This window comes from Callorhinus ursinus, unplaced genomic scaffold (genome assembly GCF_003265705.2).
Source record: "Callorhinus ursinus isolate GAN/ISIS: 27379988/994484 unplaced genomic scaffold, GSC_fseal_2.0 scaffold25, whole genome shotgun sequence".
NCBI classification, from domain to species: Eukaryota; Metazoa; Chordata; class Mammalia; order Carnivora; family Otariidae; genus Callorhinus; species Callorhinus ursinus.
In genome coordinates this window covers 20,321,423-20,349,420 of record NW_027397087.1, presented here as the reverse complement: position 1 = coordinate 20,349,420, position 27,998 = coordinate 20,321,423, and the positions used below count along the sequence as shown (strand labels likewise).

At 37.6% G+C, this 27,998-nt stretch overlaps 1 protein-coding gene across 3 annotated transcripts in view; it reads right to left on the bottom strand.

The window, feature by feature from the left end:
* The window catches only part of UNC13C (unc-13 homolog C), a 651,156-nt gene that overhangs the window by 200,444 nt on the left and 422,714 nt on the right, over positions 1-27,998 (bottom strand). For all 3 annotated transcript variants that reach the window (XM_073877030.1, XM_073877032.1, XM_073877031.1), the window contains one exon: positions 24,437-24,522. In XM_073877030.1, the coding sequence (XP_073733131.1) occupies positions 24,437-24,522 (86 nt within the window). The remainder of the gene's footprint in view (positions 1-24,436; positions 24,523-27,998) is intronic.

Sequence of the window (27,998 nt, the reverse complement as noted above, 5' to 3'; positions counted from 1 at the left end):
TATTTATATGACAAATTTGTGAACACATATGCAAATGTGTAAATATGTATTTTATATATACATAGTTTCTGAATAATAAGACTGGGTGATTTTAATGCTCTTTTTTTGTGTTTCTTTATATCTTCCACATTTCCCATAATTGCTTTTTTCAATCAAAAAATAATACTACACTTTTTCAACAGAGAAAGAATAAATCATTCTGTAATATCTTCTGGTGTTAAATAAAATGTTAGGTTCCATATTTTCTATATATTTTAATAGGAGAAAAAATTGAGTTTTTAGGTCATTAGTGAAATACATAGATTCTTAATTTACATAAGGCTTTAAAATACATCTAAATCACTCATGTTTTCACACTGAATCCTTCATTTAAATGAAGACTTAAATAATCATCACTAAAGCTAATATTCATCAAGTACTTATTCATAGGTGCCAAGCAATTGTCTATCCAGTTTGCTTATAATATCTCATTTAATCCTCACATAATATAATTTCTCAGATAAAGAAGGTGAAGTATAGAGGTGACATGACAATTGTTCAATGTCAAATGGACGGTAAGTAGCAGTGACAGTTTCTGTACTCAGCCTGCCTGAATAAAGCCATGTTATTAAGTATTCTAAGAAGACATCTTCTAAAACAACCCCAAATTATCCCCAACTGCTGGTATTCATTCGACTGGGTAATCCCTTCCCCTTGACTCTAGACTGGACCTAGTGACTTAGTTAATAAGAAGAATATAATGAAACTTATGAGATATCACTTTTGTGACTGGGTTAAAAGCGATTATGAATTCCAACTGCTAACAGACTCTCCTATTGCTTTCTTGGCTTCCACACTTTGATGTAGAAAAGGTCATGTTCTCAGCTTTCTTTTCCTTTTTTTTTCTTTTAACTTCCTGCCTTCGTATTCCTCTAAGCCAGAGCAGCGGATTTGGGGCATGGCCATGTTGAGGTGTCCTGCCATCTACACAGTGACCAGTCAGATGTGCCACAATGGAGTTTTTGTTCATTGCAGTGATGGTACTGAAGCTTATAGGTAATTTATTGTTTTTATAAAAAATAAACTTATTTAATGGGGCACCTGGGTGGCTCAGTCGTTAAGCATCTGCCTTTGGCTCAGGTCATGATCCCAGGGTCCTGGGATCAAGCCCCACATCAGGCTCCCTGCTCCATGGGAAGCCTGCTTCTCCCTCTCCCAGTCCCCCTGCTTGTGTTCCCTCTCTTGCTGTGTCTCTCTCTGTCAAATAAATAAAATCTTTAAAAAAATGTTAATATATAATAAAATAATGCCACTCACTCTGTTAAAATGATAAAGTGGTCCATGACGGGACAGAAAAGGCTGCAGGTACCTATAGCACATGGCATTTATGTGTAGCTTGTCAGACTCAGCTCTAGTCACACCTACTCTGAAGGGAGGATTAGCATTTTGGAGAATTCCTCAAGAACCCTTCCAATGACAAGTAGCTTACAGTGCACTGAAGTCTTCTGGGGAGATGGAGGCGAGGATTACCCTATGGCACAGCACAGTGTTCCCATACAACACAGCATTCCTCATTAGGTATTTCTGTTCTCTCTCCAAATTGCCCACGTGCTCCAACCTGCTTTGTTTCTCCAGCATCAGCCTGTCACCAGGCATAGCCTCTGTCTTCCTCTCCCACTGTTTTTAAAAATGCCTGCTTCTTGCCTCTTAATTCATCTTTTTTCCATCCTGAATGTTGTTATGGGACTGAAATGAGTCTGAGGTCACACCGCCATCAAGCCACTCACAGATAGTTTATCAATACAGTAAAATATATGTAGATGTTGTCTGACATGCTTGCAAAGCTCCGGTTTAAAGACTAAGGGGTTTGGGGCACCTGGGTGGCTCAGTCAGTTGAACATCCAACTCTTGGTTCCGGCTCAGGTCATGATCTCATGGGTCGTGGGATGGAAACCCCGTGTCGGGCTCTGTGCTCAGTGGGGAACCTGCTTGAGGATTTCTCTCCCTCTCCCTCTGCCCCTCCCCTCACTCACACATGTGCGTGCATGCTCTCTCTCTCAGAATAAATAAACCTTAAAAAAAGAAGAAGAAGAAGAAGAGGTTTTAGCCAGAGCCTTTTCCCCTTTCTTAGAGTTATAACCAGGTTACATCTGTACATATCATTTATAGTCTATATGATTTGCAGTCACCCCAAAAAAGCCCACAGGAGGTCAGGTCTTCAGAGATTTCTCTGGAAGGTCTCCAAATAAAAACATGGCAAAAGCAGGGTTTTCGGGGCCCCTTAATAGGAAAGTTTCTAAAAACCTGATTCTATACCAATTGTCATCTACTTTCCAGATTTTCTTTGCTGCCAAAACATTTTCACTTACTGAGTACTGGCAGTCTCCAAACAAGACAGATCCCTGGCCAAAATATTACCAAAAAAGTCACAGATATTTGCATTCTTTGGTTCCATCTGTATATGTGCGTGCATGGCTGCACTTCTGATTGATTTGATTTGACTTAATTAGAAGATTGAATTTATAATGTCTACTGTTAAAGTCAAGCAGTTTAGGTAATGTTCATTCACTCTTAAATAATTTTATCTTCTTTAATACCTACCAGGGGCAGCAAGGCAGAAATCAGTATCTAAGGCCCTGATATTTAAATATTTATATTTCCTGGGGTGCCTTGGTGGCTCAATCATTAAGCATCTGCCTTTGGCTCAGGTCATGATCCCAGGGTCCTGGGATCAAGCCCTGCATCGGGCTCTCTGCTCAGCGGGGAGCCTGCTTCTCCCTCTCCTGCTCCCCCTGCTTGTGTTCCCTCTCTCACCGTGTCTCTCTCTCTGTCAAATAAATAAATCAAATCTTTATAAAAAAATACATTTCCTGCTTTAATTGAATTTTTCTAATCGAATTTTAACTACCACTTTTATTTCTGTAAACTTTTTCTCAAATGCTACTAAGAAGGAAGAAAAAATCTAATCAAGATTTTATCACTTCTTTGCTTATCTTTTTTCCCCCTCTCCCAGAAGAGATATGACTGAAAGATTTATAGTAGGAAGACAAAAATTAAGAGCTAAATATAGATTTTTTTCATATAAGTAGATAATTTACTATGTTATGATATGGACATATACAAACCCTTTCCTTTGCTTTCAGCAAATGCCAACTTCATTTTCTTGATTGTACTTTTACTACATTTTCTCCTGGTAATTATAACCTACTACAGATTTCCACATTCAAATGCTCCATTCAAATATTTTACCCAAAAGGTGATAACTGGCCAGGAATATCTTAGTCTTAAGGGGAAAAAAAAATTTATTCATGTATCATTCTCATTATAGATATTTAAGAGAACTCAGTACACAAAAGTCAGCCCTAAGTTGTATCAAGGTCCCAAATAGGGGGAAAATACATGTATGCTTTATTGGTAATTGAAAATTCATGAATTAGGAAATATACCTGATGTTCTTTTGTGGGACTTAAGGCTGACTGCACAGGGGATTATTAAATGACTGAAAGATTATTATTATTTGACTATCCACCATGGCCTAAGAATGAGGGTTCACTTGTAAATGGGATTAAAAAGTTGGATTCCTTGAAGTTTATTTTTAAGTCTAAGAGCAGTGTTTTTAAACTGTTGGCCCCAACTCCTCAGTGGGTCATGAAATCAGTTTAGAGAATTAGAACTAGAATTCAAATATATATATATATTATATATATTATATATATATAATATATACTTATATACATATATACTTATATAATATATATATAATATATATACTTATATATACATATATACTTATATAATATATATATGAATTACATATATAAAATATATATGAATGAAATATATAAAAATATATATGAAATATATATATGGAATTGAAAAAATAGAATAAGAAATTTTCAGAGTTTATCACCTCTATTCTTGTCAAGAATCCATGTTTCATGAAACTTTTGGTTTTGTGTGTATCTGTGTGTACTGTGTGTGTGTGCTGTGTCATTGCAAAAATGTAGTTTTTACTTTGGATTGTGACCCAAACACTTACAAACAGTGCTATAACACTTACAAACAGTGCTATAAAACAGAAGAAAATTAGTAAACATGTGAATAAATAACAGGCTAAATGATTCAGATACAGTAAGTGTTGGAGGGGAAAATGCGGGTGGTTTGTAGAACGTAGTGAGAGATGGGATGGTCAGGACAGGTAATGAGAAGAGATTATATGGGAAATGAGATCTGCAGGATGGGAACGAGCCTGCCATATAGAGAGTAGAGAAGAGCTTTATAGGTGGAGGAACAAGATGAATGTCCCAATGTGGGAAGAAATTTGGCCCAGTTGAAATACAAGCATAAGAACAGTGTGGATAGATATAAGTGAGAGGAATGTGAATAAATGAAGTTGAAGGGGTGGGTAGACTACATAGTGCATTAGAAGCCATGGTAAAAAAAAAAAAAATGGATTTTGGTCTATTGAAAGGGGCAGATTTTGGAAGCCTTGATCTAATTTAAGCTTGTGCAGGTCAGTCTGGAAGCTATGAGCGTAATGAAAGAATACAAATCATTTAGGGGGCTATTATGGCTATCAAAGCGAAACAGATCTGTGTGGCTACAGCTAGTTGGAGGTGGTAGAGATGGAGAAAAGGGTACAGAGGTAGATAGGTTTTGGAGGTAGAACAGCTACCATTTATTAATGGATTTGTGTGCATTGTGTGTCTGGAGATGGTGGGAGACTAAGAGAAATAAAGGAATGCAAGATAATGTCCAAATACTACCCAGTGGTGGTACCTTCTGCTGAAATGGGAAAGGCCAGGATAGGAAAAGGATTTGGGTAAGAAGGTTTTAGTTCTAGACATTTATTTTTAACATGTATGTTCAAGATGTCTCATAGACACACTTCTTATTCATAGCATTGGTTGTATTTTCTAATTATATGTTTATTTGGGTAATAATTTGCTTACTGTAAGAAGTTCCTTGAGGCAGTGGTCAGGACTCTTGCTTATCTTGTGTATTGTATCAAGCCTTACATGCCTGGCACAGAGCAGGCATTCAGGGTATATCTATTGCATAAATGATATATGTTTTATTATTAATGAATCCCTGAATGAATACCAGTGATCGAGTTTCTTTTGGTGATCATTTTTTTCCCCAAAGAAATTAAGTTTTAACAGAAGAGAATTTCTACTCACATAATGGTGAAACAAGAACAATGAGATATCTATCCAGAACCATGACGCCAGGGTCACTCATTAGTTGATCACATGCTTCTACAGCCTTCTAGAGTAGTGGTTCTCAAACTTTAGCACATATTGGTTTCATTTTGAAGTCTTGTTAAAGCTGGGATTGCTGAACCCTATTCTGAAGAGTTTCTGATTTAGTAGGTCTAGGGTGGGGCCTGAGAGTTTGCATTTTTAACAACTTCCTGGTGATGGCAGTGATGCTGATCCAAGGATCAGCTTTTTTGCTAGAGCTTTGTTCTAGCAAAGCAAAGATTCATAGGTTGCTGGAAGAAGTCTACAAATGGGCTGTGAGGTACTCATCTACATTTTCCTGGAAGGAAGTATGCATATTTTTGCAGTATATGCTACGTGCATTTTTTGGTAATAGAGCCTGCCTATTTCATGAGATTCTCAAAGGCCTTCAAAATTTAATTAACATTAAAAGTAGTGGTATTCAGAGACACCTGGGTGACTCAGTCGGTTAAGCATCTGCTTTCAGCTCAGGTCATGATCCCAGAGTTCTGGGATCGAGTCCCGCATCAGGCTCCTTGCTCAGAGAGGAGCCTGCTTCTTCCTCTGCCTGCTCTGCCTGCTGCACCCCCTGCTTGTGCTCTATCTCTCTGACAAATAAATAAAAATCTTAAGAAAAAAAAAAGAGTAGTGAAATTCAATCATGGATATATATTAAAACTTCCTGAAGTCTTGGCTCTTCCATTCAATTGAGGTGTGACTTTGGGAAAAATACTTAACCTCTCTGTGCCTCAATTTTTTCATCTATAAAATGGGGACAATAGAGTATGGGAAAAGATGGCAGAGGAGTAGGGGGCCCTATTCCAACTGGTCCCAGAATTGAGCTGGATATCTACAAGGCCACTCTGAACACCCACAAAATCAGCCTGAGATGTAAGAAGATAGATCTGGATCTCTACAAACAGAATATCACAGGCAGTTGGTTTTGAGGTCTAAAGGAGGGAGTCGTGATTCCGCAGGCAGATATCAGAGGATAAACAGCAGTGGGAGGGAGCCTGGCTGTGGGGATCCTATACCACTGGTGACTGATAGACTCCTGCGCTGGGGACAGGGCAGAGACTCGCAGACCGGTAGCGGCGGGGAAAGGACTTTAGGACAGCCCTCCAGACAGAAACCCAGAGTGGTGGGGCCACATGTCCGAACTGGGGGCAGCTGGCGGTTTTAGAAGCACAAAGGGCAGAGATGTGCCCTGACCTGGAGGCGAGGACTGGGAGCACTGCTGAGGGGCGCACAACCCAGAACGCTGCAGTTTATAGCAGCACAGACAGAAACGGAGATAGTGTGGCCTGGAGAGCTCACTGAAGAATAGACAGCAATTTCTCTGCTCTCCAAATGGTCTCTTCTGCTCTGACTTGTGGAAGAGATGCAGAAAGCCACCAGGGAAAGCCACGAGAGAACAAAAGCCCCCAAAAAACTGGTTTTCACTAAGCTCATCCCCTGTCACAAGGGGCAGGGCAACTCTGCCCAAACAGGGTTGCCTAAGTAACAGCATGGCTGGCCCCTTCCCCAGAAGACAGGCTGGGCGAACAAGAGGCCAGCAACCCTAAGGTCCCTAGAAAACAGGTGCATCTTACCTGGGTTGTGGTCAATAATTTGGACTCTATACATTTCTTCAACCACCCATCAACAGAATGACTAGGAGGAGGAGCCCCCAAAATGGGAAAGACTCAGAGATTATGATTTATGCCACAGATTTACAAATGGATTCGGATATAACCAAGATGTCGGGGATGGAATTCAGACGTAGAAAATTATGAAGACAATAGCTAGAATGGAGAAATCAATTAATGGAAACATAGAGTCTCTAAGGGCAGAAATGAAAGCTGAATTGGCAGAAGTTAAAAATGCTATCAGTAAGATCCAATCTAATCTAGATAATCTAACAGCTAGGGTAAATGAGGCAGAAAAAGGAATTAGTGACCTGAAAGACCATTTAATAAATATAAAGGGAAAAGAGGCCAGGAAAAATAACTCAGAATCCATGAAAATAGAATCAGAGAAATAAGTGACACTGTGAAACGTTCCAATGTCAGAATTATTGGAATCCCTGAGGGGTTGGAGAGAGAGAGAGGACTAGAAGGTATATCTGAGCAAATCATAGCTGAGAACTTCCCTAATCTGGAGAATGAAACATTCGTGTCCTAGAGGCAGAGAGGACCCTTCCCAAGATCAAGGAAAACAGGCCAACACCCCGGCATGTAAGAGTAAAACTCGCAAATCTTAGAACCAAGGAAAGCATCTTAAGGGCAGTTAGGGGGAAGAGATCCCTTATGTACAGAGGGAGGAACATCAGAATAACGTCAGACCTATCCACAGAGACGTGGCAAGCCAGAAAGGCCTGGCAAGACATATTCAGCGTACTAAATGAGAAGAACATGCAGCCAAGAATACTTTATCTGGCAAGGCAGCCATTTAGAACAGATGGAAAGATGCAGAGCTTCCAAGACTGGCAGAAATTGAAAGAATATGTGACCACTAAGCTGACCCAGCAAGAAATATTGAGGGGGGTTCTATAAAAGGAGAAAGACCCCAAGAGTGATAAAGAAATTTACAGGGACAATCTATAAAAACAAGGTCTTCACAGGCAACATGATGACAATAAATTCATATCTTTCAACAATCACTCTCAACGTGAATGGCCTAAATGCTCCCATAAAATGGCGCAGGGTTGAAGATTAGACAAAAAGACATGACCCATCCATATTCTGTCTACAAGAGACTCATTTTAAATCTAAAGATACATCCAGACTGAAAGTGAGGGGATGGAGATCCATCTTCCATGCCAACGGGCCTCAAAAGAAAGCCAGGGTAGCAATTCTTATATCAGACAAATTAGATTTTAAACTAAAGACTATAGGTAGAGACAGAGAAGGACACTACATCATTCTTAAAAGGTCTATCCAACAAGAAAATCTAACAATTGTAAATATCTATGCCCCCAACATGGGAGCAGCCATCCACATGAGCCAACTCTTAACCAAAATAAAGAGTCAGATTGATAACAATACGTTAATTGTAGGAGACCTCAATACTCCACTATCAGCCATAGACAGATCATCTAAGCAGAAAATCAACAAAGAAACAAGAGCTTTGAATGACACACTGGACCAGATGGACCTCATAGATATTTACAGAACATTCCACCCTAAAACAACAGAATTCTCCTTCTTCTTAAGTGCACATGGAACTCTCTCCAGAATAGACCACATACTGGGTCACAAATCAGGTCTCAACCGATACCAAAAGACTGAGATTATTCCCTGCATATTCTCAGACCACAAGGCTTTAAAACTGGAACTCAATCACATGAAAAAATTTGGTAGAAATTCAAACACTTGGAAGCTAAAGACTACTCTGCTCAAGAATGTTTGGGTCAACCAGGAAATCAAAGAAGAACTTAAACAATTCATGGACACCAATGAGAACAAAAACACATCGGTCCAAAACCTATGGGATACTGCAAAGGCAGTCCTAAGGGGGAAATACATAGCCATCCAAGCCTCACTCAAAAAAATAGAAAAATCCCGAATTCACCAACTAACTCTACACCTTAAAGAACTAGAAAAAAAGCAACAAACGATTCCTAAGAAATGCATTAGAAGAGAAATAATTAAGATTAGAGCAGAGATCAATGAATTAGAAACCAGAAACACAGCAGATCAGATCAATGAAACTAGAAGCTGGTTCTTTGAAAGAATTAATAAGATCAAAAAACCACTGGCCAGACTTATCCAAAAGAAAAGAGAAGGACTCAAATTAATAAAATTATGAATGAAAGGGGAGAGATCAGGACTAACACCAAAGAAATAGAAACAATTATGAGAAAATATTATCAATAACTATATGCCAAAGAACTGAGCAATCTGGATGAAATGGAGGCCTTCCTGGAAACCTATAAGCTGCCAAGACTGAAACAGGAAGATATTGACAACCTGAAGGCCAATAACAAGTAATGAGATTGAAGCAGTGATAAAAAAAAAAAAAAAAACTCCCAAAAAATAAGAGTTCAGGGCCTGATGGATTCCCTGGAGAATTCTACCAAACATTCAAAGAAATAATACCTATTCTCCTGAAGCTGTTTCAAAAAACAGAAACAGAAGGAAAGCCTCCAGACTCATTCTATGAGGCCAACATTACCTTAATCCCCAAACCAGGCAAAGACCCCATCAAAAAGGAGAATTTCAGACCGATATCCCTGATGAATATGGATTCCAAAATCCTAGCTAATAGGATCCAACAATCCATTAAAAGGATCATCCACCACGACCAACTGGGATTTATCCCCGGGATGCAAGGGTGGTTCAACACTTGCAAATCAACCAATGTGACAGAACACATTAATAAGAGGAGGGAGAAGAATCATACGGTCCTCTCAACTGATGCAGAAAGAGCATTTGACAAAATACAACATCCTTTCCTGATTAAAACTCTTCAGAGTATAGGGATGGAGGGAACATTCCTCAAGTTCATAAAATCCATCTATGAAAAACCCACAGCGAATATCATCCTCAATGGGGAAAAGCTGAGAGCCTTTCCCTTAAGATCAGGAACACGTCAAGGATGCCCACTCTCGCCACTATTGTTCAACATAGTACTAGAAGTCCTACCAACAGCAATCAGACAACAAAAAGAAATAAAAGGTATCCAAATTGGCAAAGAAGAAGTCAAACTCTCTGTCTTTGCAGATGACAGGATACTTTATGTGGAAAACCCAAAAGACTCCACCCCCAAATTGCTAGAACTCATACAGCAACTCAGTAATGTGGAGGGATACAAAAGCAATGCACAGAAATCAGTTGCTTTTTTATACACTAACAATGCAACTATAGAAAGAGAAATTAGAGAAACGATTCCATTTACTATAGCACCAGAAACCATAAGATACCTCGGAACAAAGCTAACCGAAGAGGTAAAGGATCTATATTCTAGGAACTACAGAACACTCATGAAAGAAATTGAAGAAGACACAAAAAGATGGAAAAACATTGCATGCTCGTGGATCAGAAGAATAAACATTGTTAAAATGTCTATGTTACCCAGAGCAATCTATACCTTCAGTGCCATCCTGATCAAAATTCCAATGACATTTTTCAAAGTGCTGGAACAAGCAATCCTATAATTTATATGGAATCAGAAAAGACCCTGAATTGCCAAGGAAATGTTGAAAAAGAGAAACAAAGCTGGGAGCATCACGTTGCCCGATTTCAAGCTATATTACAATCAGATCACCAAGACAGCATGGTACTGGCACAAAAACAGACATATAGACCAATGGAACAGAACAGAGAGCCCAGATATGGACCCTCAACTCTATGGTCAAATAATCTTCGACAAAGCAGGAAAGAATGTCCAATGGAAAAAAGACAGTCTCTTCAACAAATGGTGCTGGGAAAATTGGACAGCCACATGCAGAAGAATGAAACTCAACCATTCTCTAACACCATACACAAAGATAAACTCAAAAAGGATCAAAGACCTCAATGTGAGACAGGAATCCATCAAAATCCTAGAGGAGAACATAGGCAATAACCTCTTTGACATCGTCCACAGCAACTTCTTTCAAGATACAGCTCCAAAAGCTAGTGAAACAAAAGCAAAAATGAACTTTTGGGACTTCATCAAGATAAAAAGCTTCTGCACAGCAAAGGAAACAGTCAACAAAACAAAGAGGCAACCCATAGAATGGGAGAGGATATTTGCAAATGACACTACAGATAAAGGGCTGGTATCCAAGATCTATAAAGAACTTCTCAAACTCAACACCCAGAAAACAAATAATCAAGTCAAAAAATGTGCAGAAGATATGAAGAGACATTTCTCTGAAGAAGACATACAAATGGCTAACAGACCAATGAAAAAATGTTCATCATCATTAGCCATCAGGGAAATTCAAATCAAAACCACATTGAGATACCACTTTACACCAGTTAGAATGGCAAAAAAATTGACAAGGTAAGAAACAACAAATGTTGGAGAGGTTGTGGAGAAAGGGGAACCCTCTTACACTGTTGGTGGGAATGCAAGTTGGTACAGCCACTTTGGAAAACAGTGTGGAGGTTCCTCAAAAATTTAAAAATAGAGCTACCCTATGACCCAGCAATTGCACTCCTGGGTATTTACCCCAGAGACACAGATGTAGTGAAAAGAAGGGGCATATGTACCCCAATATTCATAGCAGCAATGCCTGCAATAGCCAAACTGTGGAAAGTGCCAAGATGCCCCTCAACAGATGAATGGATAAAGAAGATGTGGTCCATATATATAAAATGGAATATTACTCGGCCATCAGAAAGGATGAATACCCAACTTCTACATCAACCTGGATGGGACTGGAGGAGATTATGCTAAGCGAAATAAGTCAAGCAGAGAAAGTCAATTATCATATGGTTTCACTTACTTGTGGAACATAAGGAAGAGCATGGAGGACATTAGGAGAAGGAAGGGAAAAATGAAAGGGGGGAAATCGGAGGGAGAGATGAACCATGAGAGACTATGGACTCTGAGAAACAATCTGAGGGTTTTGGGGGGGGTTAGCCCAGTGATGGGTATTAAGGAGGGTATGTACTGCATGGTGCATGGTGCACTGGGTGTTATATGAAAACAATGAATTGTGGATCACTACATCAAAAACTAATGATGTATTGTATGGTGACTAACATAACATAATAAAATAATTTTTTTTTAAAAATGGGGACAATAATAGTACCTACCACATAGGATTTTTTTTGAAGTTCAAGTAAATTAATATTTGCCTATGATTTAGAGATGTACCTAATAAGTGCTAAATGGGTGGTTGCTAAATAAGATTAAAAGTTTGGAATTATTTTTAAAAAGTAGGTTCTAACAAGTCGTTCTAATGTACAGCTAGAGTTGAGAACCGCTGCTGTGCAATGAAGAGAAAGCAGGAGATAAACAAATGTCTTTCTTCAGAGTGTGGGGTTGATTTTCTCTCTGTGAACCCGACTCCCCTTCCCAAAGGAGTTAGCTAGGAAACTAGAGAGGGCTAACAAGAACCCTAGCATCTTGGAAATGAATTTATCTTCATAAAATTTTAAGAGTTGGTTCATGCTATCCTCCTTTCTTGTGGTAGTGAAAGGGGCTGAGGGAAAGAAGAAGGAAGAACATGGGTTTTATCCATGTTGACTGTCAGTTTTGTTTAAAACACAACAAATAAAAATGTGTCCTAAGAGAAGACCATATTAATATAAAGAAGTGATCAGAGAAGCACACACTAATTGTGTTTGCCAGGCTTCAAGAGGATACCAGTAATCCCTGCTTCTTAGAGTTTATGTCCTTGTCTACTCCCTCCCTCACTGAATAAGTTGAATTATGTGACCAGTAAGATGTTGTGCAAGTAACAGAGCCTAAGTTCAATGTCTCAATCAGAAAAGACACCACAGGTTCTACCCCTTCTCTTACAGTGCTCACTCTGGGCGAAGCTGGCTGCCACCTGTGAGGTCAGTCAAGCAGTTTGTGAAGAGGTCCACACTGAGAGTAACTGAGCCCTCCCACCAAGAGCCTACAAGGACTTGGTAGCCATGTGAGTGAGCCCCTGAGGAAACATTCTTCAGCCTAGCAAGCCTTCAACAACTGCAGCCCCAGCCAGCATCCTAACCATGACCTCATAGGAAACCCAACCTAGAACCTCCTCTCCCACAGAAACCATGAGAGATACTCTGTATTTATTTTTGGTTTAACACACAAAGTTTGTGGACAATTTGTTACACAGCAATAGATAACTCGCGCACTAATCCTAAACTTACATTTTTTTTAGATAACTGCCTGAGAGTTTCCCTTTTGTTATTTTGGTGCTACTGCAGGTGATCTGATCATTTTATTCTTTATGCCCACCTAAGACATAAAGAAATGATTAGCTAGTGGAGTCAGCATGTCCTATGAGGGAGAGAAAGAGAACCCAGGCTCTTGCCTTATATTTTCCTGAGGACTTACATTCAGACAGAAAAAAGCAAAATCACAAGACTCTTGACCTGTATCAATCTCAACAGTTAGAGGCCAGCTATGCTCATGAAAACAGGGATCCTGAACTGAATCAACAAAAAATTTAAATTCAATGCTATGGTATAAGAAAAATGTGACAAAGCTCAGAGTTTCTTAGGAGCTCAGATGACGAGGTTGCCTATCTGAACCCTTGGATTGTTGATGTGCATGACTGTTCTTTATTTCAATACCAAATAAATAACAGGATTATGTGAAATACTACTGGAATTTTCTTGTTCGAGCCTGGATCTGGGTAGAGAGAAAGGGTTTTATTGCTATTTACATATGGCTATGTAACAATTTAAATACCCGAACAGGTGATGCTCCATATCTTCATTCTAAAAACCAGTCAGTGAGCTCTGGGGGACTCATTTCCATTTATCTGGGATTTTGCTAAAAGACAGGCTTAAAAACTAATGAACTTAATTTCAGGACACACATGGGGTATGTCTGACAAATGGATCTGCTTGTGTGGCTAGTGAGGCCACATCCACAGTCTAAGTTAGTGTAGACCTGTTTTTGCTATGTGATTACTTTTTGAGTTGGAGATTTGTGAACCCAGAGATAGTGGTGGACCATTTAATTAGGTTTTACTCTAATACACTCATTTCTATCAAAGGAACACAGTATATTACTCAGGTCAATATATTTTAATTATTTTTTACCAAAATAGATTATAAGGCGAGTTAGTAGACGGTTAAAGGTTAAGATGAATAATAGCATTACAAACACTCCTAAATGCCTCTTTCTCTTTCCTTGTTATTTGGAAGCTAAGTATTTTAGTCATCATGTTCTAGATTAATTACATACACACTTTACACTCTTGGTCTTCTCCAGAAATACAAAACATGCAGTTTCAACTTAATTGGTGGTGGCGTTGCGGCGGGGGGTGGGGGGGTGGGGGGAGGTACTACGAGAGAGGAGGAAACTGTGAAATGCATTTACTGTAAGTGTGAAAGGGGCTCCTTGCTTCCCAGTTTAGGTCATTTGAACTAACATTGATAGGCGAGAATCCCCTAAATGTCTGAGAAATACTACATTTAGAAGGTGAAAAGCAAAGGGTTTATAAGCTTCATTTCCAGTTTCCATTTTATGGCCATTCCCAGCTCACCTTGTAAGCAGGATTTATTTACCATCCCCACCCCTCCCACTTTTTAATTTTAATGTGTTTCTTATTTTGATTTCAGATCTTTTGGAAGGGTTATCTAAGATATCCCAAACACCTTAGTAAATTCAATCTGCTGGAAAGCCCTAAGTGTGTATCAATATCTTCAAGAAGATGTATCAGTATCTTCCAGAAGATGATAAAGAAAGGGGGTGTATCAATATCTTCAAGATATTGATACATATCTTGTATCAGTATCTTCCAGAAGATGATAAAGAAGGGGGAGGGACAGGTAGGAGTTAGGGAGGAAAGAGCAGAGGGAGCAGGACAAGCACAGGAAGGTGGGGCTGAAATACATTTGTCTACCTTGCTCTTGCCCTGGTTTTCAACAGTTACTCTCACTGATCTCTATTTCCCCATTAAATGCCATGGGAGGTTTAATGGAATGTTTTTAGACTTTAGATTATATAGCTTGACAGTTGATTTTTATTAACTAGCCTGTGAAAATCTGTTTGATGGCTAAAATTTGACTCTATCTCAGAGTTTTACCGTGTTTTGTGTGCTATGCTTGCTAATGTAAAACAGATCATTATATTTTAGATTATTGTCTATGTTATTTGGTTAACAATTGAATCTCAAAGGCGTATCAGACGAAGGGCATCCTGATGAACTGAAGCTTTACTATGCTATTTTCCAAATACCAATATGAACAATTAAACTGATAAGGAATATACTTTAATATAGAATGTTCCTGAAACCATAAAGTTTTAGCAAAGTGCAATCCCTGGTTCTAATCAAGATGAAAATCATTCTGAATTATGTAGTTAACCTACACACACATGCATATATATATATATATACACAGTTTTTGTCTATCTTAGATTTTCATTTAATGATTATTTATCAAGCACTATAGCTGCTAGGCTTATGTTAAAGACTGAACATGGTCAATATGGTCCTTTGCTCCAGAGCTCATAATGTCATACAATTGAGAATGTCATTAGTAAGACCATGCTTTCTACTTAAAAACCATGAAAAGGTTTACTCTGTTAAACATACACTGAAGCACACTGAACAGTTAAATATGTAAAATACTGTTAGGCAAAGTTTTACCAAAATCACCAGTTAAAGTCACACTGGTAAGATCAATAAAACATAAGTAAATGGTAAAGCTAGTCATCCACCTTCTCTAACATTTGGCTTTGCAGCATTATGGTACAAAAAAGCATTAACTGTTTCAAAATGCATTGAGTTTTGTTCTATTCAAAGTAATAAATAGTTAAAGATGTAAATATTAGAGGAAATTTATTTGCTCTCATTGGAATATGACTCCAAGGCAAAAAAAAAAAAAAATGGAAAATGGCTTGACATGAACGCAATATGTTTCTACTTTTCTTTTGAATAGATAAAATAAGCAAGTTTTTCATTCATTTATAACAGAGGTTCATTTTCCTTTATATTACTGAATACTCCATGGGCTTTTCTTGACATAAAAGTTGTAGGCCTTCTTGGCTGAGTTATCAATATCTTCCTTGTCATTTTTCTCCTATTGAGTTTCAGGCTAATGGACTTGACTTGGACTTTCTCCTTTCATTTCCTTGAGAATTATTTTTTAATTCTCTTCTCCTTTTAATTATTATTTTTCTTCTATCCTTCTTTCTCTTATAAATTAAAAAAAAAAATGATAGTCTCAAACTGTAGCATGCACCAGAATCACCTAGAGGTCTTGTTTAAAAAACAGACTGCTAGGCTCCATATTTTGAGAACCACTGGCCCAGTGAATCTGGAAAACTTAAATACCAATAAATACACTTTCCTCTTGCCTTTATTTTGGGGTGTGGGGGCAAATGTAACACATAATATATTTTGTTCTTGCCTTTATTTGGGGGGGGTTGAGGGGCAAATATAACACAAGATCTCTCAAATAAACTGTGCCATTTAAACTGATATATTAATCCAGAAATCCTATCTCAGTTTTTGGATGACTCATGTGAACTGCCACTGAAAATTTAAATGAATAGAGCTATCTCTTTGCAGTAATGAGCACCAAGAATTAGTGATCATTTGTTGTAGTTTTGTTTTCATTTGTTGTCCATTAATCTAGATTTGGAATTCCATGTGAAGATAGGTTAATACAAATTAGTAACACGTCACAAAAATGAAGGTGGTCCTGGTAAACAGGGTATGACTGGAAGGAATATATTACAATTTATCAAGGAAGTATAGCTTGAACATCATTGTAAACATACCATCTTCTCTTACCACACACACATGAGCAACACACACACACACACACAGAGTTTCTGTGGGTAAATGAAAGATTTAGGGTTTTTTTTTTCACATCTATGATTATTGAGCACTTCCTAGAACTGCTGCAACCACAACGTGTGGTGAAAATAATTGTTGGGAAATGTTTTCCTTTGTATGAGTGGACTGCATCAGGCTTGGGTGATTATATGGAATTGTGGCTGGAGATGAGCATTTGGGAATGAAACATATTGCTCTGCTTTTGCCTGTTTGTAAACATGGGTGTATATTCGTTTGTGCATTCATTAGTTCAGAGCATTTCTATTAAATGTCAGAGAATGGGGAGAGGAGGGAGATTTGAACAAAGAAGAATAAGAGCCCAGGGTACAGTGAGTCATGTGTTTGTGAAGTGTAACACAAGAACAAATGTTATAATAGGAAGTATTATAGGAGAAGAGGGAGGAAGTACTTATTTCTCTCTGAGAATCTCAGGGAAGACTTAATATAAGAAGTAACTTTTGAATTGAACTTTGAAGAATACATGAGTCTTTGCTAGGGATGGCAAGTAGGGAAAAGTGTGGGCAGGAGGGGATGTGCATTATGCACACTGTCTTGAAGTGGAAACTTATAAGAGGATTTCAGAGAAATGTCAAATATTTGGATGCAGCTAGGGCATATAGTCTATGTATGGGGGAGGCCTTAAACACTAGGGCTAAAATCAGGTACAGACAGGAAGGCACCAGTCCAGGCTAGGCTATAGAATTTGGACTTTATCCAAAGGCCAGGGAGGCATCTACAAAGGAAGAACCCTATCAATGAAAACGGAAGTAGGAAAGATGTGTGTCTAAACAAGAAGCACAGAAAAGAAAATTATGGAGGAGAATTTAGATATAGAGCTTATACTATATATTTGGTAATCAGATGCTGAGGAAAGAAAGAAGTCAACCATGACTTCCTAATTTTTAACTTAGGTGCCTGGAATGATTATTATGCTATTTTATAATATCAGGAACATGGAAGTGTCCTCAAGTCATGTTTAACTGTCTCTGGGGCATTCTGGTAGCCATTGCCAAAGTGCCTAAATCTTAACAAATAGCTTTTAGAATAGGAAAATGACTTATAAGTCATATGAAATACAGGATAGAAATTTTATTTTCAGATACAAGATATTATCCATTAAAAGCTAATATTTTCACAAAAAATACTATGCTATTTCTTTGAATAACTGAAAAACTGTTTCTGGACAGGAGTAATATTGATAATTCTCAAGAGGATGAAGGAAAGCCACCTGCCATCTCTCCTTGTTAAGAGACACCAAGATTCCTGTTACTCATGGGAGTTTCTGTACCTCTGAGGAATGTTGAAAAATGGAGAAAAAAAAAAAAAAGACACCAAATAGGTTGACTATTATTGCTGTAAGAAAGGGAGGCCAGAGAGATCCTTTACAAAGTGCTTTCAATCTCTGCTCCTCCATCCAGAGTCTTTGAAGTGTACATAGGTATAGCTTTAATCTCTTGTCATTCAAATAACGTGAAGGAAGATTGAAAGTAGGAAATAGGAGAAAAAATAAATACGTTGTTTCTAGGGAGATTTTATTCACTGTAGAAATTAGTAAGAAACCATTCTTATCTACTAAAAAATGAGGACTGACATAAATTGACAACCAGTGATTTGTGAGGGTAGATTTGAAAATCAGCATAAAATTGCTGACAAATAGACCAGAAAGATGACAAGTATGAAATAATAGTTTGAGGTAGACCAAGTAGGAAGTAGACCAGAAAGATGTTATATAGGAGAATACTTTAAATGAGGCTAAAGAAATTCATGGGGCAACAAGTCAGTTCTGGTATAGTCAAGGTAGTCAACAAGACCATTAAAGATGTAACCATGCCTTTGTGTTCTCATTATCTTTGTGGCTACAATGTCAAGGACAATGTTCTTAAATGTCAGGGTGGCCTGACACCCATATTTGGGCAAAGGGCAATAGAAAGAGATCGTACTTCTTTGAGAGAAGGCCTTCACAATAAATATAAAGAGAGTAAAAAACTCTCAGAATGTGTTCAATATGAAAATATTTGAATTTATAAGATAAAAGAAGATAGTGCAGGGAAAGTGTGAAGAAAAATTAATGGTACTAGTTGTGCTTACTAGGATGATGATATGCTGAAAAACTACAAAAGCAATCTGAGAATCTTCCACTATTGATGAGGTCCAACATGGTAACTAAGTAGCAGACAACAAAGATCAGTAATAAAAAGGCAGAACATCCAGAACTATCACGTTATGTTAACAGCACTGAAGCCTTGCTATCTTCAGTGTGTGGTACACCCACCAGTTGGCTGGCATCATCTCAGATTTTGCTAGAAATTAAGAGAATCCCACCTCCCCCAAAGATCAACTCAATCAAAATCTGTGCTTTAACAAGATTCCTAAGAGACCACTGGGAAACTAAAAGTTTGAGGAGCACTGATATGGGAGACTTTACTAATGCCAGGTGAAAGACAATTGGGTGTTCCATATTATAAATAATTTTATCTTGGCCTAAGTTATTAAAGTAAAACAGTAATTTTTAACCAATTTATTTTCAGTGACTCTGTTTTTCTATTCAAAGATTCATCTGAGAATGTGACAAATGCCTTAGACACCTCTCTTCCATACCACCCCTTCCTAAATGTGGATGCAATTTCAGGATATGACTTGAAAACCAGTCACAAATCCCAATTTAAGAATCAGTGTTTAAAAGAATCCCGAACACTTTTTACAGAACTATTAATTAGAAACCACCTGAATCCTTGTGGACCCCATCTACCATCTGGCTGCTATCTTGGGGCCTAGCAGGGTTTGTTCTTAACGAAGACTTTGAAGACAAAGACATATGTTACACAATCAGTGCCCTGAAGAGGACTGTCCTGATTTAATAATTGGCAGGCAACCAAATTCTGTGGATATCAAGATGACAAACACAATGTCTGTAGTCAACTGGAATTACCAATTAAACATTTCAGTCACTTATAGGCATCTAGATATTTTAGTGGTATTATAAATCATTTCCAACTTCTTGTTTACTAAATTGTAATCCTCAAGGTTGTCATAATGGCTAGTATTTGTGGAGTATTTATTATGTGCTAGGAAACCATTGTTTACACATGTGGAAAGTAAGGCTTGCTGAGTTTAATAAATTATACAAAATCAGAGCTAAGAAGTTAATGGAAAGTAGCAGAGCCTGACCTCAGACCTAGGTCTAAATTATTGCAAAACCTACATTTGCACCTGCCAGGGTAAAGACTACAACAGTTTTTTAAATAAATTATTTAGAAAAAATTCCATAAAACCAATTTTGTTTCACAATTTCTCCCCCCCTTCCTGTGCTTCCTTTTGCACAGAAAGTACATCTTTTTTTTAATTGGTAAAATAATTTGTCCTGGTTTTATTCAATAAGTTATCACCACAGTAATCAAATGAATTACTGTCTATCAGACTTGCAAGGTGGTCAATGTCAAATATTAAAAAAACAAGTTGGCTCATACAGATTGAGTAAAACTGGGGGAAAGTTGTTTCATTTTAAATTAGATTATTTCTTTTACAGAGCTGATGAGTTCATGAAGTAAAGCAAAAATCTGCCAACAGCTACAAGTCTGGAAGTTCTAGCTGGCTCCTCTCTGTCGACCTGACTTTATCACAGGTTGCTCACAAGTTGGACTCAGCTGCTTTAGTCACAAGATGAACTATGGAGCCCAAATTATGTAACAACACAGAGTCTTTCTAGGTCAACGGTTCAAAGCACTACTCCATAGTCAATCAATTTTAACAACAGTCTAGAAGGCAAAGAGGGAGAGTCAGAACATTACTATCAATGTGAACAAGAGCCTGCCAGATGAGTGTTTTTAAGTATATGCCCTCTGCTCTGTGAGTCCTCATTTTCTCTAGTAATTATTCATGCCACATTTTAAAAAAGGGGGCGGTACATTTCTTGAAACCACATATTAGATTGAAATAGTGAAAAGGAAGAAGGGAGAGAAAGTGAACAGATTCACATGCATTTGTGAACACTTTCCTAAGGGTTTAAACCTTGAATGACCCCGGAAGAAAACTGCTTTGAGACTTTGACAGATCTTTCCCCGCTTATATAAAAATAATCATAGTCCCGTCCCATTAGCATAGTGCTTTCCAGTTTGCAAAGCGCATTTAACATGTCATGCGATCCTCACACAAAGCTGGGGACTCTCTATGGCCTTCTTTTTTTTTTATTTAAATTCAATTAGCCAAGGTATAGTATGGTTTTTAATATAATGTTCAATGATTCATCAGTTCAGGTATGCCCTTCTTTTTTATAGAAAAGAAAATCAAGGTTTGAAGAAGCATTAATTGCCCAAGGTTGCACAGCCCATGTGTGATAAAGCTTTCGAAGTTGGGTTTCCCAGACTCAGATCTCTTGCTGCCTCCTGACTTGCAATAACCACGAATGTTTAGTTTGAACATGGTAGGTATTCTACCTTGTCTCCAAGATGCTTTGCATAGGATTGTCCCATTTGCAATTCACTTCAAGTAAACAAACACATGGTGAGTTTCTATTATGGTTCAGTAAATACAAAGATGGAAAAAACAATCTTTGCACTCAAAAGTCTTCTCTTCTGGTGGAAGATGCATGAATCGTAAACTGCAATCCAAGTTACTCCCTCAATATATTTCTCATGGCTTCTTGAAAATGTGTGTGAATGTGCAAATGTAATAACTACTGAATTGTACACTTTAAGTTGGTTGAATTGTATGGTATGTGAAATACCTCTCACTAAAACTATTTTAAAAAGTCAAATAAAAAGTTCTTTTGAAAAAGGAGAGTCTTATCTCAAAAAAAGCTCAGATAATTGCAAAATTATTTACTCTTGATCTTAGATCTGATTTTTGATGATACAATCTCAGCATTTTGGGATACTCTTCTTATACAAAATTATTACTCTATAATCAGTAAACATCTAAGCAAAGTACAGACACCGTAGCATTCCTATCCTCATTGCTGTTTCCAACAAATATTAAATTTTTGAGATTAAATTCCTTAACAGAAATAGTGTGCTTAGTTCTCTAAAATAACTACTTATTTTTAAAAGTAAATGTAACATAAAACATCCAATAGTTACACAAATGTTACTACATAAGAAGCAAAGAGAGGACTGACCTAAACAAAATGTGTACCGGCAGACAGTGCTGCCTTGGGATGGTTCTAAATAATCAGATTCTTCCAAAACATGGGCAGGAGCCTCCCTGCCCGTGGCCCAACCCTCTGATCTAATGTGAACCTTTCACGTTACAGGTGACAATGATGATGCACAAAGGTGCTGACCTCTTGGAATGTTCCAAGATGATCACAAGCAGAAGTCTCCTCCTCTGCTCACCACTCCACTGAGTTGGGATTACCCAGGAAAGTCTTCATTTATTCAACAAGTAGTTACTAAGTAGCTTCTATTTTGTAGGCATCATTCTAGGCAAAAACCTTACATTGTGGTGAGGAAGACAGACTGTTAAGAAGCAATCAAATGCACATGCATAAACACACAAATAAAAGATAGCAATTTGGTGCTACACAGCCAATTAAAATAAGGTTATTCCTGGCAGTGACTTTGGATCCTGAGAGGATGACATTAAACTGAGCCCCATGTGGCTGCTTATGAAGACTGGTGGGAAGAGAAGCCAAGGAAATAGAGCAGCATTGGAATAACTCAAAGAACTTAGAATGTGCTGAGGAAAAGAAATGAATCCACAAAAACCCTACGTGTCTGACGTGAGTAACTGGATGAGTGCTCATGCCAGTATTGCAATATGTGCAGGAGGAAGAAGGAGGTTTTGACAGGGGAGATCAGGAATTCTTTGTTGATCTTATAAAGTTCCAGATGCCTGAGAGACATTTGAGGTGGGTGGGGGAAGATAAAGGGTAGGACTAAGGGGGCACATGCTAGTTGAAAATTATTGGCCTAATGTATTGGTGCCTCCCATTTGACTTAAGGAGACTCCTATATTTCAGAGAGACAATTGTAGCAGAGTGGTATGAACGGATGTGGTTGGTGGGAGGCCGAGGTAGAGGTAGAGAGAACAGGGTGGGCTGATACAATGGAGAACAAATATCTCATTGCAAAATGAGGAATTTGCACCTCCCAACAGTATGGTTTAATGTTTAAAGAGAGAAAACCTCTGTATTTGTGGGTGGGAGACCCAGACTTTACCAGAAAACCAGATATTAAAATCTACTGTGTGCCTCTTTCAAATAATGAAAATGTCTGTATGTTCCCTCCATGTCCCCCAGCATCATGTTTACATTTTAGCCATGCCAGAAAACAAAACAAACAAACAAACAAAACCCAGTGATACAGTGAACTCTGTATCAGTCTTACCTCTGATACAGAGTATCATGAACTCTGAACCAGTCTTACCCTATTAATCTAATTTTCATGTTACAGTCAAAATGCCTTTTCTAAGTTGCAAATCTGAACAAGACATGTACCTCTGAGATCCCTACACTGTCTCCTGTCAAACTCCTCACCATGGCCCACCAGCTCCTGCATGCTGGTCCCTGCCAGTGTCTCCAGCCTCTCTTCTTGCTACCTCTTGCTCATAGGACCTGTTGAGTGTGCTTTTCTCCAATGTACCTTGTGCTCACTCTCATTGCCAATGTTCTGTCCTCTGCCAGGACAAGACAGATATGCTTCTTGCTCATCTCTCCCCAGAACTAACTCCTACTTATCCCTCAGGTCTTTGTCAGGTAACACTTCCTCAGAGAAGTTCCTCTAGAAAGTCTGCCTTATTCCCTTTCCCAAATCTGATTTAGATGCTTTTCCTCCAGTCTATCATCATTAACCTTAATCACCTCATATTACTTGTGGCTACCCTCCATAATTTTGTTGAGGACAGGGACCATGGCTGTCATGTTCACTGCTCTATCCCCCACACTGAGTATAGTGATGGACATTTAGCATCTACGGGTTCAAAATATATTGTTGAACAAATGCAAAGAAAATTTTCTTCTAGACTATAAGTTACTAGAGGACAGGAAACCTACACTGGTTTCTGGTTTTTTAACTCTAAGCATTGTGTGATGGCTCAAAGAATATTGATAGAATTTTTAACTTAGAGGTCTGGTTTGGTTTTTAAGTTTGTTTGTTTGTTTGTTTGTTTATTATGATATATATATATATATATAGAGAGAGAGAGAGAGAGAGAGAGAGAGAGAGCGAGCTAGGGAGAAGAACCGAGAGGCAGGGAGAGGGAGGGGAAAAGACTCCCAAGCAGACCCATGCTGAGTGCAGTTTACCTCACTAGATCAGGGGCTGGATCTTATGGCCCTGAGATCATGACCCCAGCCAAAACCAAGAGTCAGAAGGTTAACGTACTGAGCCACCCAGGTGCCCCTAGAGTTCTATTTTAAAGAGCTCTATTTCCCTTGTAAGATTTGGACTTATTGAGAATGGTGTTTCTGGCAAAGAGCCCTGCCATTGTCTTTTTGAAAACTCTGGTCAGATTTTAACTTTCATAGCCATGGATACAATTTTCAAGTCTGTCTAGACAAATTCTACCTACTCATGCCTTCAATATGGTCTGCTTTGGTAAGTGAACTGCCATAAGGTATCCCTGCATCTGAGCATTAGCCTATGAGTGAAATACTTATTATGATCCTGCAGCTTAGATGACTTGATTAAAAATGTATGTTTTTGAGGGCTTTTAAAAGACTTGGAGACCTTTATTTTCCTACAGTGTGGAAATAAGTTTTAGAACTAATCACAACATTTTAATGCATCAATTTTTACATTTAAAGTCAAGAACACAAAATCACAATTTGCCTAAAACATGTGTTCTAAGAAGTATAAATATTTGTAATTACCTTCTAGTGCATATTTCATATCTTGAGCAAAAAGGGTCCACATAATTTCAGCACTTATTTTTCCCATGTTCATTTCTTGAGGAAACCTAAAACCAAACACATATATGAGTACATCAAAAAGAGAAATCTGTCTAAAAAATGAAATACCACATTTGACATATATGCCACAGTAATTGTTATATAGCTTTTAATACTTTTATTTACGAGATTTTCCTTTATAAGCTTTCACAGGTAGGGACAAAGCTACATACCAGAGTGTGGAAATAAACACAATTATTGGGTGCTGGGAAAAGAGACTCCGTAACATTAGTACAAAGTAGCGGTGCCTCGAGTTCCTGATGGATGTCTCATGCTATGTGTTTGTTTGTTCTAAAGAGCCCTTTTAGTTTTATCACTCTGTTTTCATATAGCTCAATTTTGAAGATAGGGCATATGACTCTGAGTACCAGACACCACGTAACACCCAAAACAACACCTTACATTCATCTGTTAGCCATTTTCCTTAAAGCATGCTTGAGTGCTTCCATTCTTTATTTGCTTAAAATAAATTATTTCAGAAAGACTCCTCACTTCTCTGGTAAAATGGCCCACTGGTGACCCATTCATCAAGGCTTCAGAATTCCCAAGCATGTCTGTGTTTTAGATCAAATAAACTTTAGTATTAAGATTCCTATTGCCACATTCTACTTGTATGTGTTTTCAATCTTATGATAAGGCTCCTAGTAATATAAGCCCAATGAATACAATGACTAAGTCTTTTCATTATATTGAAAACACCACACGCCAATATGTTAAGACTGAAAGTATTTTCTGTTCTAACAAATATTTTATACATACTTACAAAAAAATAATATATACTAAGAAACAAAAAAAATATGTTAAGGAATAAAAACAGCACTCACATTCATTTATATTTTTGAGTTTAAATAAAAAAAGAGTAATACCAGTCCTGAATGGGATAGAAAGGGTTACCTAAGTTAATATGACCTCAATATGACCACAAATAAGAAAAACAAAACACTGACACTACGTAAAACTATTCTAGCCCAACTTTCCACCAAAAGCAGGTGTGTTTCATCAGATATCCCTTACCACCTGCCATCAATTTGTCTAATAATGTTAATTGATATTTTAAAACTTACATGTAGAATCTGTACATTTATCAAGTATTTAAACTCAGAACACTTTCTCTGATCGAAAAAATTAATATAACCTGAATATACGCGATTTAGTTTTCAACATTAAATTTTATTCTATGGATATAAAAATAAGCATAGGCAAGTAATTTATTTCAAAAGTTTTCATTTATGGATAGCCACTAACATCACACAATTTGTAGCATATTATTTTTTATGTAATAATTATGTAGCACCAAAAGTGTAAGTGATAGAACATAATGAGAGTGCTTTAAGCTCATAAAAGAAAGAAACTGATTATTTTAATTTTTTGAATCAAGAATGAAGAACATATTAATTCACTTTATAATTCTCTGATATTAAAAAAAAGCACATTATACAAAAAGAAAACTAAGGAACAATATCCCTCATAAGAATAGTTGCAAAACTCCTTGGTAGAAAATGGCAAATGTGATCCTGCAATATAAAAAAGATAATACATCATGATCAAGAAAGGTTTATCCTAAAAATGCAATGTTGGTTTAACATTCAAAAACGAATCAATGTAATTTACTGTATTAACAGAGTATATAGAAAAACTTATCATCTCAATAGACATAGAAAAAACATGTGACAAAGCTTAACATTCATTCATGATAAATAAAATTCTGAAAACTAGGAATTAGAGGGAACTCAACCTTATAAAGAGAATATACAAAAACCTACAATAAACATTATACTTAATGGTCTCATACTAAGATTGAAATCAAAGCAGTGATATTTACATCGCTACTCCTATTAAACATTATACTGGCATTCCTAAAGACTGAAAGAAGACAAGAAAAAGAAATAAGAAAAGGGGCATATAGGGGCGCCTGGGTGGCTCAGTCGATTGGGCGTCTGCCTTCAGCTCAGGTCATGATCTCAGGGCTCTGGGATTGAGTCCTATGTCTGGCTCCCTGCTCAGCAGGGAGTCTGCTTCTCCCACTCCCTCTGCTCCTCCCCACTGCTTGTGCTTGCTCTTTCTCAAATAAATAAATAAAATCTTAAAAAAAAAAAGAAAAGAAAGGGGCATATAGATAGGAAAGGAAGAAATAAAATTCTATTTTCAGACATGATTATCTATGCAGAGAAGTCCTCCCCCCTGCCAAAAAAAAAAAAAACAACAAAAAACACTAGAGAAAAAGTCACTAACTTGGTCCAGCAGCATCAAGGAATAAACATTCAGTATCCAAATCATTGTATTTCTATACACTAGCAATGAACCATTGGAGAATGAAACTTAAATAACAGTATCATACATCATATCACTGAAAGTTATGAAATACTTAGATATAAATCTAAGAAAATATGTACAGGACTTATAGGAAGAAAACTACAAAGTACTGATGAGAGACACCAAATAAAACCTAAATAAATGGAGAAATATATTGTACTTGCGGATGGATATATTCAATATTGTTAGAATGTCAAATTTTCCCACCTATAACCACTAAGGAAATTGAAGCAGTCATCAAAAATCTCCCAAGAAACAAAAGCCCAGGGCCAGATGGCTTCCCAGGGGAATTCTATCAGACATTTAAAGAAGAATTAATACCTATTCTCCTGAAACTGTTCCAAAAAATAGAAATGGAAGGAAAATTTCCAAATTCATTTTATGAGGCCACCATTACCTTGATCCCAAAACCAGACAAAGACCCCATCAAAAAGGAGAATTACAGACCAATATCCTTGATGGATGCAAAAATTCTCACCAAAATACTAGCCAATAGGATTCAACAGTACATTAAAAGGATTATTCACCACGACCAAGTGGGATTTATCCCTGAGCTGCAAGGCTGGTTCAACATCCACAAATCAATCAACGTGATACAATACATTAACAAAAGAAAGAACAAGAATCATATGATCCTCTCAATAGATGCAGAAAAAGCATTTGACAAAGTACAGCATCCTTTCTTGATCAAAACTCTTCAGAGTATAGGGATAGAGGGTACATACCTCAATATCATAAAAGCCATCTACGAAAAACCTACAGCGAATATCATTCTCAATGGGGAAAAGCTGAGAGCTTTTCCCCTAAGGTCAGGAACGCGGCAGGGATGTCCACTCTCACCACTGCTATTCAACATAGTATTAGAAGTCCTAGCCACAGCAATCAGACAACAAAAAGAAATCAAAGGCATCTAAATCGGCAAAGAGGAAGTCAAATTCTCACTCTTTGCAGATGATATGATACTTTATGTGGAAAAGCCAAAAGACTCCACCCCAAAACTGCTAGAACTCATACAGGAATTCAGTCAAGTAGCAGGCTATAAAATCAATGCACAGAAATCAGTGGCATTCCTATACACCAACAACAAGACAGAAGAAAGACAAATCAAGGAGTCGATCCCATTCACAATTGCACCCAAAACCATAAGATACCTAGGAATAAATTTAACCAA